Below are 15,531 nucleotides of genomic sequence, written 5' to 3'. Positions count from 1 at the left end.
CTTGGGTAAAGCAACATCCTTCTGTGGTGCTGGATTTAGCTTTGATGACAACATTGACAAAATTTCTGCTTCTGGTTTAATTTGAAGTGTGAAACTCTGTTAGCCACCCCGCCCAAACACCATTTTCCTCACTTCAGCTATGCGGAAGAGCAGAGGGATATTACTTTCAGTTTAAAAATAGGAACGGTTTCCCATCAGTTTATTCAATTTTGCCCCCTTTCTGGAACTTACTGCGCTTTTACTTGCCTTGGTGGTTAGGGGCTGTGCTGTAAACCAAAGCAATAAGGACGACTTTAGTTAAAGAAGAGGTTTGGGTTTGTACCTTCTTGCTAAGAAATTTTACGACAACTCCAAGATAATGTATTTGAGGTCACGAAACACACAGGTGCTCAGTCTTCTCGCTACTGTCTTGCTTTGAGGGCAGCCAAGAGAGAGGAATGTCATTTTCTTCTGCCACTGCTGGTGACCTGTGGGCAAGATGCAAGCAGAGAGAGAGATCACCGCACTCTTCCTTCCCCGGCTCCCTGCTCTTCTTTGCCTGTTGGTTCGTAGCAGATTCCTGTTCTGCAGCGGTAAGGATGGTTCTGCTGGTTCCTGCAGTCTGCCTGCAGTCACAGCTGGCAGCACAAGGCTGAGGAGAGGGCAGATCTGCACCAGTGCAGCTCAGGCACCGCCTCAGAGCTGTGCCAGCGCACAGTGCAAGCACTCGCAGTGACAAAGGTGCCGCTTAAGAGTTCTGGCCTTTGTGAATATAGCTAATCTTGTTCTTTTTCTTTTTTCCTCTCTCTTTTCTTCACACACACGCACACCCCCACACCCTCCCTTAGCCAAGTAACATTGTGGTACCCAAAACATCCTGTGGCAATTAGTTCCCCGGTTTCCCTGTGATTAAGTACCTGATTTGATTTCTCCTATTTGAAAACCTCCAGTAGTCGTGCTTGCCTCCTTTACACTAACTACAACTTTACTCCCTATGTTTTTATACAATAACCGCCCCTCTGAAGATTCCTTCTTCAGTATTTCCTTCCGCTGAAGCTAGCTCTTACCCTCGCTGCTGATTTTCTCTGCCCCATTTTAACCCCACCTGATCTGTTCTGGTGTGGGGATCAGAACTGCACAGGTCTGGGGGGGTTTAGGGCAAATGTGACACAATTCCCGATTTGTTCCGCGCTCCTCATAAATTTGCTTTTCCTTTTGTGAACTGCCAGTGGTTTTTAAGCCGACACTTTGCAACACCTGCTCTGCCGGCAGCATTCCTCCCGGCGGGGTAAGCACCAGCCCGGTGCACCCCCGGCACATGGAGCAGCTCCCCAGCCCCCCGCTGCCCGCGTCCCCCTCTGTCCCCCCCGTCCCCTCCGTCCCCGCCACCCGCGCCCCCGTCCGTCCCCTCCGTCCCCGCCGCCCGCACCCCGCGACAGCGCAGCGGCCCGGGCAGGTCCGGCTGCTCAGCAGAACCCGCCCCCGCCCCGCCCCTCCCTGGGATGCGAGGTGTCACGTGGCCCTGCGGCCCCGCCCCCTTTCCCGCGCGCGGTCCCGGTGCGGCGGGCAGCCATGGCGGGGCGCGGGGCTGCGGAACGCGTGCTCCCCGCTCTGCCCCGCCTGCAGCCGCTTTCCACGGCCCGGCGCCCGCCCGCGCCGTGGTTCGAGGACCTCCAGGCTGCCGCCGGGACGGCTCCGGGCTGGCGGCGGGGCCGCCCCGAGCGGCAACTTTCGGCCCCGGGCCTCAGCCGCCCGGTCGCTCACGGAAGCTACGGGAGATGCTGGTGGCAGCGGAGCTGAGGGGCCGGCGGGGTGAGGGGACCGGCGGGGCGGAGGGGGTGGCCGAGGGGACCGGCGGGGCGGAGGGGGATGGCTGAGGGACATGGCCCGGCTGAGGGGACTTGGGGAGCTGAATGGACGGCGGGAGCTGAGGGGGATGGCGGGGCTGAGGGGGGCGGCGGGGCTGAGGGCACCGGCGAGCTGAGGGGGGGCCGGGCTGCGGCCGTGCCGTGCCGAGGGACCGGGGCGCTGCGCGGACCAGCGCCGCGGCGGGGCTGAGGGCCGGGGGCCGCGCGCGGCGGGCGGCGCCTCGCAGGCGGGGCACGTGCCGTTCGGCGCGTGGCGGGGGAAGCGGAGGAGCGGGGCGGCGGTTGAGCGCGGCGTTGGCGCCACCTACCGACACGGACGCGTCGCAGCAGCCCGTCCCCGTCAGTGCCGACACCTTCCCCGCCAGGCTGCGGCGGCTGGTCAACAGCCCGCGCTGCCGCTCCGTTCGCTGGGGTGCCTCCGGCCGGGGGCTGGTCATCAACCGGCCGCGCTGTGAGTGCGAGCTGCTGGGCGCCGGGCCGGCCGTCGCCGCGCAGCCGGGTGGCCGTGGGGCAGCGGCAGCCGCCGGTTTCTTCAAGACCACGAACTTCAGCAGCTTCATGCGACAGCTCAGTCTCTATGGCTTCCGCAAGGTGGGGGTGTTGCCGGGGAGCGGTGTGCTGGGGCCGGGCCCAGAGGGTGGACAAGGCAACGGTGGCAACGGCACCGGGCCCCTGCATCGCTTCTGCAGCCCCCACTTTTGCCGCGACCGCCACGACCTCCTCGTCCACCTGAAGCGCCTGACGAAAGGCAACAAGGCGAAGATGGCAGCGGGCCTGGATGTGACCAGCCGCCCACCCAACCGCTTCCAGCGCTTGCTTGGCACGCCACTGGCCGGGCAACCGCTGCTTCTGCCCTCGACGCTCAGCAATGCCAACAGGCCTGGTGAGTCGGAGTGGGCCGTGTGGGGCCTTGGTGGGTTTTTGAGAAGCGCTGGGTGGCATGGGATTTGGAAATCAGCACTCCCCTGAGGGAGAAGGGTTACCTGTCCTTGCCGGTGGCATCTCAGTTCACCTGGCGTAGGGAAGCTGTCGTTGTTTATGCAGGTAGATCTGCTGCCAGTAAGCATGAGTAGCATGGTTCACATGTATTTCAGGCTGCCTGTAGACTATAGTACAGTCTCCATTGCGTGCTACACTAAGAACACCCTTGCCCGATCTCTGTGGAGCTGGCACAGCTCTACCAGATGAACGTTACCGCTTCTTGCCCGTCGGTAAGGATGCCCATCAGTAGGGGTGCTTAATAAGCTGTCATTAATTGTGTGCGAAACAGTGAGTCATGTGAAGTGATAATTAGAGCATCGTGTTAGTTTTGTGCAAAGGAGGCAAGACCTGGTAGTAAGATTTTTGTCGGTTGTCTCCTGAAAAAGAATTCACAAGCTATGCAGTTTTTAAAACGGATTGCATGAGTAGGTGAGAGCTAATTAGAAAATAATACTGCTGAAAAGCTCTAGAACGTGTTTTCTTTCTTTCTAACGCTCTTTGAGAGGATCTGAGTTTTCCCAAGACAAGTCTGAGCCCTCAGGATTATTCCACACGTTTTGTATCGGCCCGAAAGCTTTGTAGCTGGCACTGTGTAAGGCAGCTGTGAATATCTTGCTTTGCAGTGCTCTTGGGCTGCTCTAACTGTGGGCTGCTGCCAGAAGAGCACTCCTGCTTCCCATTCCTTTGGTGGCGTGTTAACTGTCATCTTCCTTGCAGCTGATACAGCAACATGTTGGTTCAGCGCAACGATCGGAGAAGACTTCAACAGCCTTTTTGTGGCTGGCTCCTGGACCCGGGTGATGCACCCCGTGGGTGCAGAGCTGTAAGGCGCGGTGTAGGAGGAGCGGCAGGACTGTGCGACCAGGGGAAGGGGAGAAGCAGTTGACGGTACTGCTCTCTGCAGCACCGGCTGGCATTTAGAGCAGAGTAGGGTATCACCATGCTCGTGGTTACTGTGTCAGGGTAGGAACTGTCATCTAATTCAAGTGGTGTTTTCCGTGATGTGTGTGGAACTGCACGTGCAATACCAAGAAAACAAAATGAAGCATCGGAGAAGGGATGGAACTTATTTCGGTAGGGAGGCTAGGAAGCATTTAAAGTAATGACTTGATGTTAACGTTGTTAAGGCTAAGGTGAGTCATTGCAGACTTCAGTGACATGTGGTTTGATGTAATGCAGACCATTGGTAAAGGAAATTATTAGAAAGAGATGACCTGTTCATTTTTTGTCCTCTGTTTTGATGGCTGCAGTTTCAGAGTTTTTGCTCTAGGAGTCTCATTTTCTAGAAAGACGAACAAGGAAAACACTGGGGTTTCTATGCAGTCAAGTTCTGACAGGCTGACAATGCACTGTTGCGCTCTGTACTGACTATTCAGCGGCATGACTTTGCTGTAAATGTGAGGTAATTTGATAGATAAGAGATACTTGTGTTTGCAAAGCGTCAGTCTGTTCCCAATGTCTTGCAGCATGTAATGCTGTGTTAAACATTCAGGAACAATTCCTGGACAGCAACGGGAGGTGGGTAACTTGGCATCCTGTGGTGTCTTGTGTATGTGTTAGAACTAGATGATCTTCATGTCCCTATCCAAAGGTAAAATATAAACAAAAGGATTTTCATACCCCTGTTCCTTCTCTGTTTATAAATGGTGAAAGTACTGAACAGGAAATAAACGGTCCTATACGTTAAGTCTTAGCAAATCTTCAGGGTCAGCTGGTATTTATTTAGTGATTCTTAATGGTTAAATGTGAACTTGCAGAATAATGACTGTATGTTACTGATTTCTTGAATTAGCGTCCGTCAGAGGAGTGCCAGAGGTAAATGTGAGGCTATTTTTTTTAAAAAACCTTTTGAGTGAGAATTGGAAACTACAGGTCTGAGAAAGCCTGGCTTCTAGATCAACCCTATTGATGTGAACCATCCTGAAACTTGTAATTCTCATGGCTAAATGCAATCCTGCAGGGGAGTCACAAATGCAGTAGTTCTTAGAGAAATCAATGAGCGCAGGCGTTCGGGGTGTTACTGTCAGTGTTTCAAGAAAGCCACCGAAACAGAAATTGGGCTGTCATGGTATAAAAGCAAATACCATTTCATGAAACAGTACCTGTCTGAGAGAGGAAACTGTAAAATAATAGAGAAGAATAAAAGGACTATCTAGGAAATAACAAAATGGCAAAGTCTGGCATATTTTAGTCTGCACTGAACTAGTTGAGCTGACTGAGGAAAAACTGGCTTTGAATTTTTTTTCTTGACCAAATAAATGACTTGTCATAAAGTACTTGCAAAGTCCTTTGGAGGATTTTGACATTGCCCTTCCCTTAGCTGTTTGTGAGCTGTCAGTAGTGGAGTTTGGTCAAATCTTGCTTTATGATGTCCCTTTTTTAAAATGTATTGTCTGATTTAACACACAGTACTTTCAAAATTGCTTTTGTTTGGTTTAGTAAGTTACTACACTTTCCGATGTATGGCACATTTCTAAATATGGGTAACTCGTTACTGCCAGTTTAAGGAGGTTGAATGCTACGCAGACACCTGTGTTGGCGCTTCACTCGTGTGCCGCACAGCAGTTACTGCATGCTCGGGTCTAAGAGTACAGTCTCCTTTCTGGGTTAAGTATGCTGGAGCAAAGGCAGTCTTCCCAAATCATGTTGTAGAGCCTTGGCTCCTCATATTGCCTTTCTTTGCCTGTGAAAACTCCTTTCCTTAACACTTGTTTCGCTTTATTTTGTACCCACTGCAGGACTGCTGACTGGAGGACAGTTTCATCAACTTTACGGTCAAGGTGTTTTCCCTCCTTACTCCTACACGGCAACCTCGTGCCGAGCCCCCAGCACTTCACCAGCACAAAGATTAGGTCCGACTCCAGTCCCTTCCACTTGGATCCAGCAGGGACCACTTGGGTTGCTGCCAGGGCAAGGGGCTTCCCCAGCTTTTCCAGATAAAGGGGCTGCCTTTCCGGTACTCCAGACGCTTCCAACGGGAGCCACGTACACACTCCAGCCTGTGGCTTCTCTTCTGCCACTTCAGCAAGGGACTCAAAGCGTTGCCGCATCCATTGCAAATTGTAGCAGCTCTGCATCTTCAGTGCCGTACTCACAAACCTGCTGTCCAACAGGTATGGAAAAAAATTTCTGCATTTGCTTTTCGAAAATAGATTTTAAAGTGAGACTTTCAAATATTTTTCTATAATACTCTGCCATGTGTATATCTCAAGTGAGAATTAGAAAGTGTCAAGTCTAAAAGGAAGATGGACCTTTAAAGCAAAAGGAGTTTCTGTTTGCTATTCGTGTCCTTCCTCCAGATTTTATGTGTCCCCTGGTGATTTTCTGGATAGCCTTTCTGTTGAGGTGAAAGGGCGAGGAGAAAGACATTTGTCCAAAACTAGTCGGTGTGAGGCTAACTTTCATTTTTGTTTTTTCAATTAAGCAAAACTTGGACAATGATATTAAAGCACTGAGACCTTGTTAAGAAGTAGTATCCTAGGCCTTGGTCTCATGTTTTTCCAGGTTAAGGTTTTAAACCTTAAAGATCAGTCAAACGTATTGTGTAGAACAGGGGTCCTCAAACTTTCTAAACAGGGGGCCGGCGCGCGGATTAGGTGGCCGGAAGTCATCTGCGGCTGCTTGGTTTCCCCCTCCCACCCCCGGCAGGGTGGTGGTGGTGTGGGGGTTCTGTAAATACGGGGGGGCGGATTGAGGACCCTGGGGGGCCATATCTGGCCCACGGGTCGTAGTTTGAGGACTCCTGGTGTAGAATATTTCATTCTGCTCGTACTGGTTTTGTATCTAAATTTTTTTTTCTTGCTTAGCTTCTTTATGTTGTATTTTTTTATGCACTGAAGACTAGAAAGTACAAAAGTCTTGGCTCCTTTCTTTTTTCGAAATTATTTCTGCCACAATTGTCAGTCTCAATCACTTGATTACAAAATAAATCAGTCTCACTTCAGTGTTTTTATTCTTCAGAAGAGGAGTTGAAGCAAATTACTGTTCTTTTCCTTGCCCTTAACCTTGAATTGGAAAAATCACATGATAGGTTATTTTCTGGGGAGTGGTGGTCTGTTTGTTGTTGTTTTGTGGTGTGTTTGTTTAATTTCCCTAAAACTTCTGAAATTCTGAACAGTGACCCTTTCCTTGAACAAACTAAAGCTCAGTTATTATTCTTTCCTTCTGCCTGCTCCTCCTTTGGCAGCCGCACCTTCACAAAGACAGCTATCTGTCCCTGTTTAGAAATCCTACACAGTGAAATCATTACATCTTTTGTGCATCTCTTCTGAGACCTCTGCTGAGAACATTTCAGGCAATAATTGCTAGTTTCCATAACGTCATTTTTGTCAAGGAAGGGTTCTGAGGAGCTGGGCATTTCTTGTAGACACACTTAAATGTTTAAGAGACAGGCAACTTCTGCCACGTGCTCCTTGCCTTGTGCCCCTTATGCAGAGATTACTGTGGTGGCCAAAGTGTGGAGCCTGCCTTACCAGCTGCTAACTATTAAGTCTTCTCCCAGGAGCAGGTGTCCTGAGAATCACAGAATGGTTTGGGTTGGAAGGGACCTTAAAGATCAGCAAGTTCCCACCCCCCTGCCGTGGGCAGGGACACCTTCTATTAGTCCAGGTTGCTCCAAGCCTCATCCAGAATACTTGCTTCATTAGGGTGGGAGGTGGGAGGTGGTCCCCGCTTTGCGTTTCTATGGTTACAGAGCATAGGCTGAAACTCATCATGATGAATTGTAGTTGTCTCTGTCTCAGCTAAGGCCCCAGCCCTCTTCCGTAGTCAAGGGAAGGAAAGGGGCGTCTCGGGTGCGATTCACGTTGCTCGGTTTAGAGTTTGTCTTGGGGTAAGATTCCTGGTGTCCTGGAAGTGCCTGTTTTGAAGTACTGCCTGTAGGGGAGCTGAGGGAGACCAGCGTAGATTTAGACATGAATATGGAGATCTCTCTCGCTGGGTGACGCTCGTTGCTTTAAGTTTAAAGGATAACTTGGCTATGTTGCTCAGGTAGAATCTTCTGGGGTGGGAGGTGGGTGTGAGAATGCGGTGAAAACATACCAAATTTTGCAAGGTGTAATCAAAACTAAAATGCAGAAACTTAGGGAATCTGAGGCGTTTGAAACCCCCAGTGAATTAATTAGCGTTTCTGAGAGTGTAAGTGACATTTCACTGGAGTATGATAAATCTTTTAATTTTCACTGTCACTCTAGGACTGTCTCAGCGGTTTTACTTCTGTGCCTGTGTATCTCTTAATCTCTCCGCTATCCTTTCTTCTGTATATTATAACATACAGCATGCTGAAAGCGTGTTTCTTCATATGTCCACATGAAAAAGTCTGGTTTCCTTCATCATGAGAGCACAGCAGCAAGATTAGTTTGTTTGGAAAGTGATAGTTAACCTTAAGATACGTATTTAATAAGTGAGAGAACTGAAGAATGTATGTTCAATCTTATTCTTGACTCTCCATTTCACTTTTGAAGTCCCATTAAATGAAATCAAAGTAGAACTTTCTGAAAAGATTTCTTTTTATGTGTATTCAAACTTGTTTGTTAACTTCCGTGACAAAAAAATTCCCTGGTTTTTCATTATGATTCTTATTGAAAAGTCAGTAAAAGAAAATATGCTCGTCTAAGTCTCTTTTTCCCCACTAGCCTTAGACCATAATTATTGTAAGGATTTAGTTCTGTTTACTTTCGGCTATCTGCAAAACCTTTGACAGTAGTAGAATCGGGTGAAAGAAATGCGTTGAAGCTTCATTATCTGAGAGTGTCTAATAATGAAAAATCAGTCATGGAGACCATGTGAGACATATTAGTTATTGGTGCCACCTGACAGTGCAAGTCCAATCGCGCCTTTGGCATACATCTGTGCCTGTAGGGTTCATTTACATATGAAAACCTTTCTGGTGAGTGGTAGTTCAGGAGTAGTCATGATATTCTTCGGAATGACACACTCTGGGTTAAGATAATTCATTTTCTTTGTAAGTCTTAAAATTCACATGGTCACAAGTGTGTATGTGTGTATGAACACCTAGGCTCAGCTATGTGAATGCACTTTGTGGTGTATTGTGACAAGAAACTCAAGCAGCCAAGTCAAAAAGGTGATATTAAGACAGAAAAGACTGATGATGAAGTTTCTGCATGTATGTGTGTGTTTTATCAATTTTACAATATATATTTTTAATATATCTATACATATCTTAAAATAAGTATTTTTAAGATTAAGAAATTGGTCTTAAAATGACTTGGGAGGTAACAATAAATTTCTGGAATTTCGCTTACTGTGTGATTATTGAAATGTTTAATCGAAGTAAGCAATAGAACTGCACACCAGACACAGGTTCCGGCAGTCTGATAGCTGTGTTTGAATTCTTGCAGCCACACCAGAGCTGTTCAGCAGCAGCCCACACAGATCCTCTGGCTGGCTGTGCTGGTCCTACTGCTTCAGCGTGCACCCACGACAGCTTTCTCCAGGTGAGCGCAGCCTACTGAAAGGAGGTGAAAGCGAAGGAGACTGTATGAATGAGCTGCAGGTTTATACACTTGTGAAATTAAGGATATAAATTTGAAAATTGATCTGCTTGATAAAGTGAAAGTGATGTGGTTTACAAATACCTATTTCAAAGAACCACTGAATGTTAAACGGGTAGTTTTGTAATTCAGGTTAGGTTTCAGGGTAGCAGCATAGTGGGTGTCCTCATCAGCGGAGTGTTTTTTTGCTTGACTTCACCAGAATCACTTTTAGTTAATGAGCCTGCATTTGTATTGGAAGAATGCTCTTGCCTGGACAAGAAGAGATTCTTTAATATTATGAAAATACTGAGAAGCAGCTCCACTTCTTTGTCCCGGACAGCTTCCTGCAGTCCTGAGTTTCATTTGTTGAACGAGAAAAACTAAGGTGACTTTGTGGAATGGGCCCCGCCTCAGAGATCTCTTATTAAAGATAACTCCAGTACTTCCTGTAAATGCGTTATGTAATTCTAGTGGAAACTGCACCTTATTTGGAGGGCCTGGCTTATCAGATATCAGAAGATCTTTAGTAAGAATGCAAAGGCTTCCTTTTCTATTACAGCGTAACGCATATACTTTTTTCCCCCCTCACAGAGGACAAGCGAAGCAAGTTATGCTTATGTGTGTTGAAAAAGGGTTGACCTACCCAAGCTTGATCATCCGGTTTCCTATCTTGCAAATATCAACCTTTGTCTTTTATTCATGAGTTTTTTTAAAAAATAAGCTTATCCAAGATGGGCGGGTTATGGCCTGGATAACTCCAGCTGCTTGCCAGCAAAGATCAGCCGCTGCTGGTTGGGGGGAATGCCTTCCTTGTCCTGGATCTTGGCCTTCACATTCTCAATGGTGTCACTGGGCTCGACCTCAAGGGTGATGGTCTTGCCAGTCAGGGTCTTCACAAAGATCTGCATGCCGCCCCTCAGACGGAGCACAAGATGGAGGGATGTCCCTGTTCGGGCGCCACATTGACGAGCGAGGGGAAGCAAGCAGCCGACTCAATATGAGTGATAGAGCAAGCTTCGATTTATTACGGCGCGATTATGTCATATATACAGTTCCAGTTAATTATGCCTACTAGTCATCTGCTGATTGGCTAAGCTCTAAAGGGTTACATTTTCATACGTCCTCCTACTTGCGGTTTCTGCGGATAGCTAGCTACATTTTTTTTTTTCCTCTCTTGTCTACGCGAATTCCTCAAAGTTATTTACAACATTAGGCACAAGGTCAGTGTTTTTCTCAGCTTCCTTATCAGCATGCCTCAGCATAGCTGCAAGGCCTGCTTCAGCTAACTTACGCTAACTTTGTTTCACAAAGATCTTTAAGGGAGTCATGGCCATGATCACACAGCCATTCTGCAACAGATAACACGTTAGTGTAAGGCTATAAATAGCCAACAGCCAGTCATGCCGTCGATATTGTAGTATTTATTTTTCGCGCAGTGCATCTTTGTCCTCTCACTTTGATCGTGAGCTGCTTTTTTCATCCAGGACGCGAGGATCCATCTGAGCGATGGGAAGTCACAATTAAATAGCTTATCTCGGAAGGCCGAGATCAATGGGATAGTAAATCATTCCAAAGGAGTTGTCAAAGGTGGTGTTGTGGCTAGATTGAAGGGTAATATACAGTGTCCAAAGGGTCTAGTAAAACTCAGTTGTTTGGAGAAGCAAGTCCGTGGGCAGTGTGTGGAGTCAGAAGAGCTTTAGGCCACTTGCTAGTGGTTGCTTTGTTTCCTGGAAACCCCCAGCAAAAAGCTGCCGAGCATCTGGGCAGAGACTGTGGGAAGGCGATCCTCTGCGTGAGAAGGCCAAAGGCGAGCAGTGCCCTGTATCAGTTCCACCAGGTCAGTAACCGGCTGTCTCTGAGCAGGGTAACACAGCTATCGTACCGCGTGGATCAACGGGACTTCTAGAGATTTCTGAGTCTTAGCATAGCCTAGGTCATTTCTCCTGGAACGTGGTGACAGGCTGTGCAGGTGGTACAGAAGACAGCAGTTTGCCTGCGGTTCTTGCTGAGCTGTGGGGAATAATCAGTTTGCCTTTTGTGTGTTCTGGGGCATATACTTCCCCAAACTTCTGCTGGGGGATGTGGCAAGCTGCAGTATTGAGCATCCTGCCCGGCTGGCGTATTGATCATCCATCAGTAACCACTTGCACAAATCCTCAAAAGCGGTAAAATTCATCAGCCCTGGCTGACTAAGCATTTTTATTGTTCCTCACAAAAAATAGAACTATTGCATGGTATATTTCCTATCGTTCCACTCAATACCTTCCACCAGTTGCAGGAATTCAGTGCAATGCTGTTGAAGCGTGGTTTGCGGGGCGTTTTAGGCTGTTTGGTCCCGCTGTGCGCTGCTAGATAGGAGTGGCAAAGCCTATACGAAACTGCCGGGCCAGTCCCGAAGACAGCGAACCGTATCGGCGCACTAGCAGACAGCAAGCTGGTTACCAGCCCCGTTTCTGTTGGATCCAGACGGTGCTTTGTGGTCTCAGAAGGAAAAGCTGGCACTCTCGGACAAGGAAGCCTAAACCTTGTGCTGTTCTTACTGGGTCTTGCAGAGAGCATCACTTTTTAAGTTTAGGAGAGATTTAAGACAGGTGGAGTTTCTGGGTCTTGGAGGCCAGCTGCTGGGCTTGTACAGTACGCACCTGAGCTGCTGAAAGTGTTAGGTGACCCTGCCTGGAACACGGGCAGACCAGGCCGGTAACTAACTGGTTGGTTGGCTGCAGTTTGCTCTCCAGGAAAAGCTGCAGAGAGTTACTGCGTGGAATGGCAAGGGGGCAGAGGTGGTTATACCCAGACATGGTGGCTGATGATGGTGTATCTCACCAGGTTTCTGAAATCGGGGTTTCAGAGGTTTGTATTACACTCTCATCACGGTTGGTTACAAAACAGGGAGCTCGGGTACAACTTCTTACCCATTTTCCATTAGGGTTCTCTTAAGTGGGGTTTGGATTAGTGTGATGAATCGGTATCCTTGGGTAGGAATGAGTCTTTTGAGAGACCTCCTGCTATCTTCTGCAGCAGCAGTGCTGGCAGCTCACAACCATTAGCTCAATACTTCCCCGCTGCTTTATCATAGATGTGAACTCAGGCTACATGTTGGATTTCAGTGATTATTTTTTTTTTTCCTGCCCTCACCTCATTTTTATTTTTATTTTTTTAATAGCAGCCCTGCTGTTTGATTATTGCTATTACCATGGTTATTAAGCTGTCAGTATTTCCTTGTGGAACTGAAGCAAGAGGTAACGGGAAATGGAAGAAATAAACGTGCAAGAAAAAAGAAGAAAAACTTTCTATTTGTAGTAAGGAATGATAATCAGCCATGTTATTTCAAAAAGAAATCAAGTCTGAATTCCGATTGCCCAAGCACTCAAGCCAGATTTGTGTAGTGCTAGCAGTCCCTGAAAAGGTGTGGTTGTGCTTTAATTCCTGCTCACGCTATGCTAATCTTATAAGTGAAATGCCCATCTTCTCTTTCACCACTTTTGCTAAGTCAGACCATTTTTCCTCTTGAGCTTGCGTGACCAGCAAGCTATTAGTCTTTCAAGCCCTGACTTCTCAATCTTTTATTGGTTTTCCTTGTTTCATTGCTGCCCCCCCCCCATCCTCGTCTGTCATATCTTCTCCAGGTGAACTAAAAGGATTTAAATTGTACCTTTGCGTGGCTCCTTTCTCCTGTTGGAAATACATACGAGATCCTGTAGTGCATCCAAGAAGACAATATGTGCTATAACAGCTTCAAGCTGAGGTCCCCTAAGAAGAGGCAGAAAAAGATTCAGTATGGGTGGGTTGGTTGGTCGGTTTTTGGCAGGGATGATCTTATTCCTGGACGGTTTGGTAACCCAGATCTTAATTAAAATCCTGACTACTTACGACAGTAAACAAGCAATGCAACAGAAATGAAACACCTTGTTAACATTTTAAAAAAATAGAACTGAAAAAAAAATCAAATGAGAGGAATAATGTTTGAACCTATCTCATAAAAACATAAAGGTGGCTTAGCCTTTAATGAAAAGATTTTGCTTAACTTAACCTAAATTTCTCAAATTCCAGGTTTTATTTTCCCCTCTGTTTCCCCCCACCCTCCACAGTTTGTGGCTATCTACAAACTGGCACATCTACACAAATCCACACTAGGACTTGACTTCACACACCCAGGAGACGGGATCTCATCTCTTTGTGGTATCTCCTTCAGGGAGAGACCAAGTCCTTCACTGGCATTTGATCTGATACGGCTTTCCTAGTAGGTGATCCTGCAGCTTCCTGTTTCTAATTGACTCGTCTCTGGAAGTAGCTTTTCATTAACCATGACCTCAGCTAGAAGGTCTAAGGATAGTCAGGCACTAAGGACTAATCCTTCATGCTGGATCTCTTCCAAAAGAAGGCTGTATTTTAAATAGACCTGAGTTTCTGTTCAACATCGTTGTATGACTTGTATTTGTCAGAAGAAATGACCCTTCTAGTGTCCTTTGAGTCACCTCCAGAAGAAGTAGCAGTACAGACACTGGCTGTTAAAATGTCATCTATTATTTCACTTGGGTAGGACTTGATGCTTTTGAAAAACTCTGTCATTGTCTTCGTTCTGTTTTAAAGGTTATTCGATATATATGAATTCTACTAAAAAAATCATCACTGGATTGCTGATTGTGTCCTGTCGTCCTGTGATGTCATTACAGTGAAAAATTTTAGTAGTGTTCAGACCTGATCTGTGATGGCAAAGGCAGTCTCTGTAGGTTCTACAAGAAGGGTTTCTGACCTGAAATTCTGTCGGGTTTTTACGCAGATTGATGCAGACTTCGAGTTGTGCCTCTGTGGGACCCTGTCATGACAGGAGAGTCCAGATGTGAGGCTGTGACAGGCAGGGCAGTTTTACAGTATTTGCTGTCATCGGTATTTGAACTCCCACTCCTCCTGGGACTGGGGCATCCCTGGGGGGCACCCCTTGTGTAGATGTGCCTATGGACAGTCGCTTGAGGAGGAAAATGATATTATTGGTTAAGAAGCGGTGAGTTCCTCAAGTTGTGTTGTCCATATGCACATTTACAGCATATGGACCTTTTTCTTTTGCTTAAAAATGTTGTGGTTTATACTGGGTTTATACACAACAGGAATGCTTGAGTTTTAGAAGGAACTGAAGGCGGGTGGATTTTCTCTCTCATTTTCTATTACATATGTGGCACGTGAAGAGGGTGGTTCTAGTGTACCCCCACAGGTCCTACTAAGACCAGAAGTCTCTGATTTGAATGCTTGGGTATATTTAACACCTGCGGTGCAAAGGGTGTGCAGACAATGCATCTGCAGGCATACACCAGCTCCTCTCCAGGATAGACCATGAATAGAAGAAAGGAAGTGTGCCAAGAGTAAGGTGGTTAATGAAAACCAAGACAAAGCAGTAGCTTTTTTTTTTTTTTTCTTCTGGTTAAACTTGCTATTTTAACTGAGAATAACAGACAATCTTTCAAGCTTTTGGATAAATGGATAAACAGAATCAATACACATCCTGTCATGGTAATTTTTTATACAAAAGTTCACTGTATTTTGTTTTTTCCAGAATCCTCCAATGCAGTCATCTTATGAAGCTGAACTGATGCCATCTGACTGGCTATGTAATATATCTGAAGAAAACAAGAAGGCAGAAGTCGGTCTTGAAGCCATGTTTCAGGTTGCCGCTGAGGTGCATTCATCATGCAAAGCTGAAAAGGTGAGAGTGGCACCTGTAGAGAGCCAGAGTTCAATCCTGGAGCTTAATGGAAATCAGGCACTGCCTGTTAATAGTTACACACCTTCTTCAACTGAGGAAAGCCAGCTGGAAGGTCTCACTCCTGTAACTTCAGACACGTCATTTCTGGTGGCAGCAGATCGAACACTGAATTTGTCTCCATTACAGCCTTCTGACATTCTTTGTGCTGCCGATCCCACTCTGTCTATAGAAACTGCTGCTGCTGCTAAAATACTACAAGAACTTCTGACCACACAGGAAGCAGATGAAGAACGGAGCAAAGAACCAGATGACCGCCCAGCTGAGTTCTCCCTCATGATTTTTCAGGAAGAATTGTTCAGTCCAGAGCAGGTAAGGGGTAAAGGGAGGTAAACCAACATCTTTCTTGAGCTAACTATATTTGATAGTAATACTAGGGTCTGGACCGATAGCTTTTTCAATATTCTTGCCTGCTCAAGAACCGAAGGCTTCTTTAATTAAGCTGTTAATGGAC

At 47.0% G+C, this 15,531-nt stretch overlaps 1 protein-coding gene across 1 annotated transcript; it reads left to right on the top strand.

The window, feature by feature from the left end:
• The first annotated feature begins 1,554 nt into the window (after nt 1-1,554).
• On the top strand, nt 1,555-15,367 carry LOC130159967 (heat shock factor protein 5-like). The gene is made up of 4 exons (XM_056362066.1): nt 1,555-1,791; nt 2,537-2,730; nt 5,567-5,941; nt 14,871-15,367. The coding sequence occupies exons 2-4, from the start codon at nt 2,610-2,612 to the stop codon at nt 14,894-14,896; spliced, it is 522 nt and encodes a 173-aa protein (XP_056218041.1). The 5' UTR covers nt 1,555-1,791; nt 2,537-2,609; the 3' UTR covers nt 14,897-15,367.
• The last annotated feature ends 164 nt before the right edge of the window (nt 15,368-15,531 follow it).

This window comes from Falco biarmicus, chromosome 16, assembly GCF_023638135.1.
Source record: "Falco biarmicus isolate bFalBia1 chromosome 16, bFalBia1.pri, whole genome shotgun sequence".
NCBI lineage: Eukaryota > Metazoa > Chordata > Aves > Falconiformes > Falconidae > Falco > Falco biarmicus.
The sequence above is the reverse complement of the archived record's forward strand: the minus strand, read 5'-3'. Positions and strand labels throughout refer to the sequence as shown.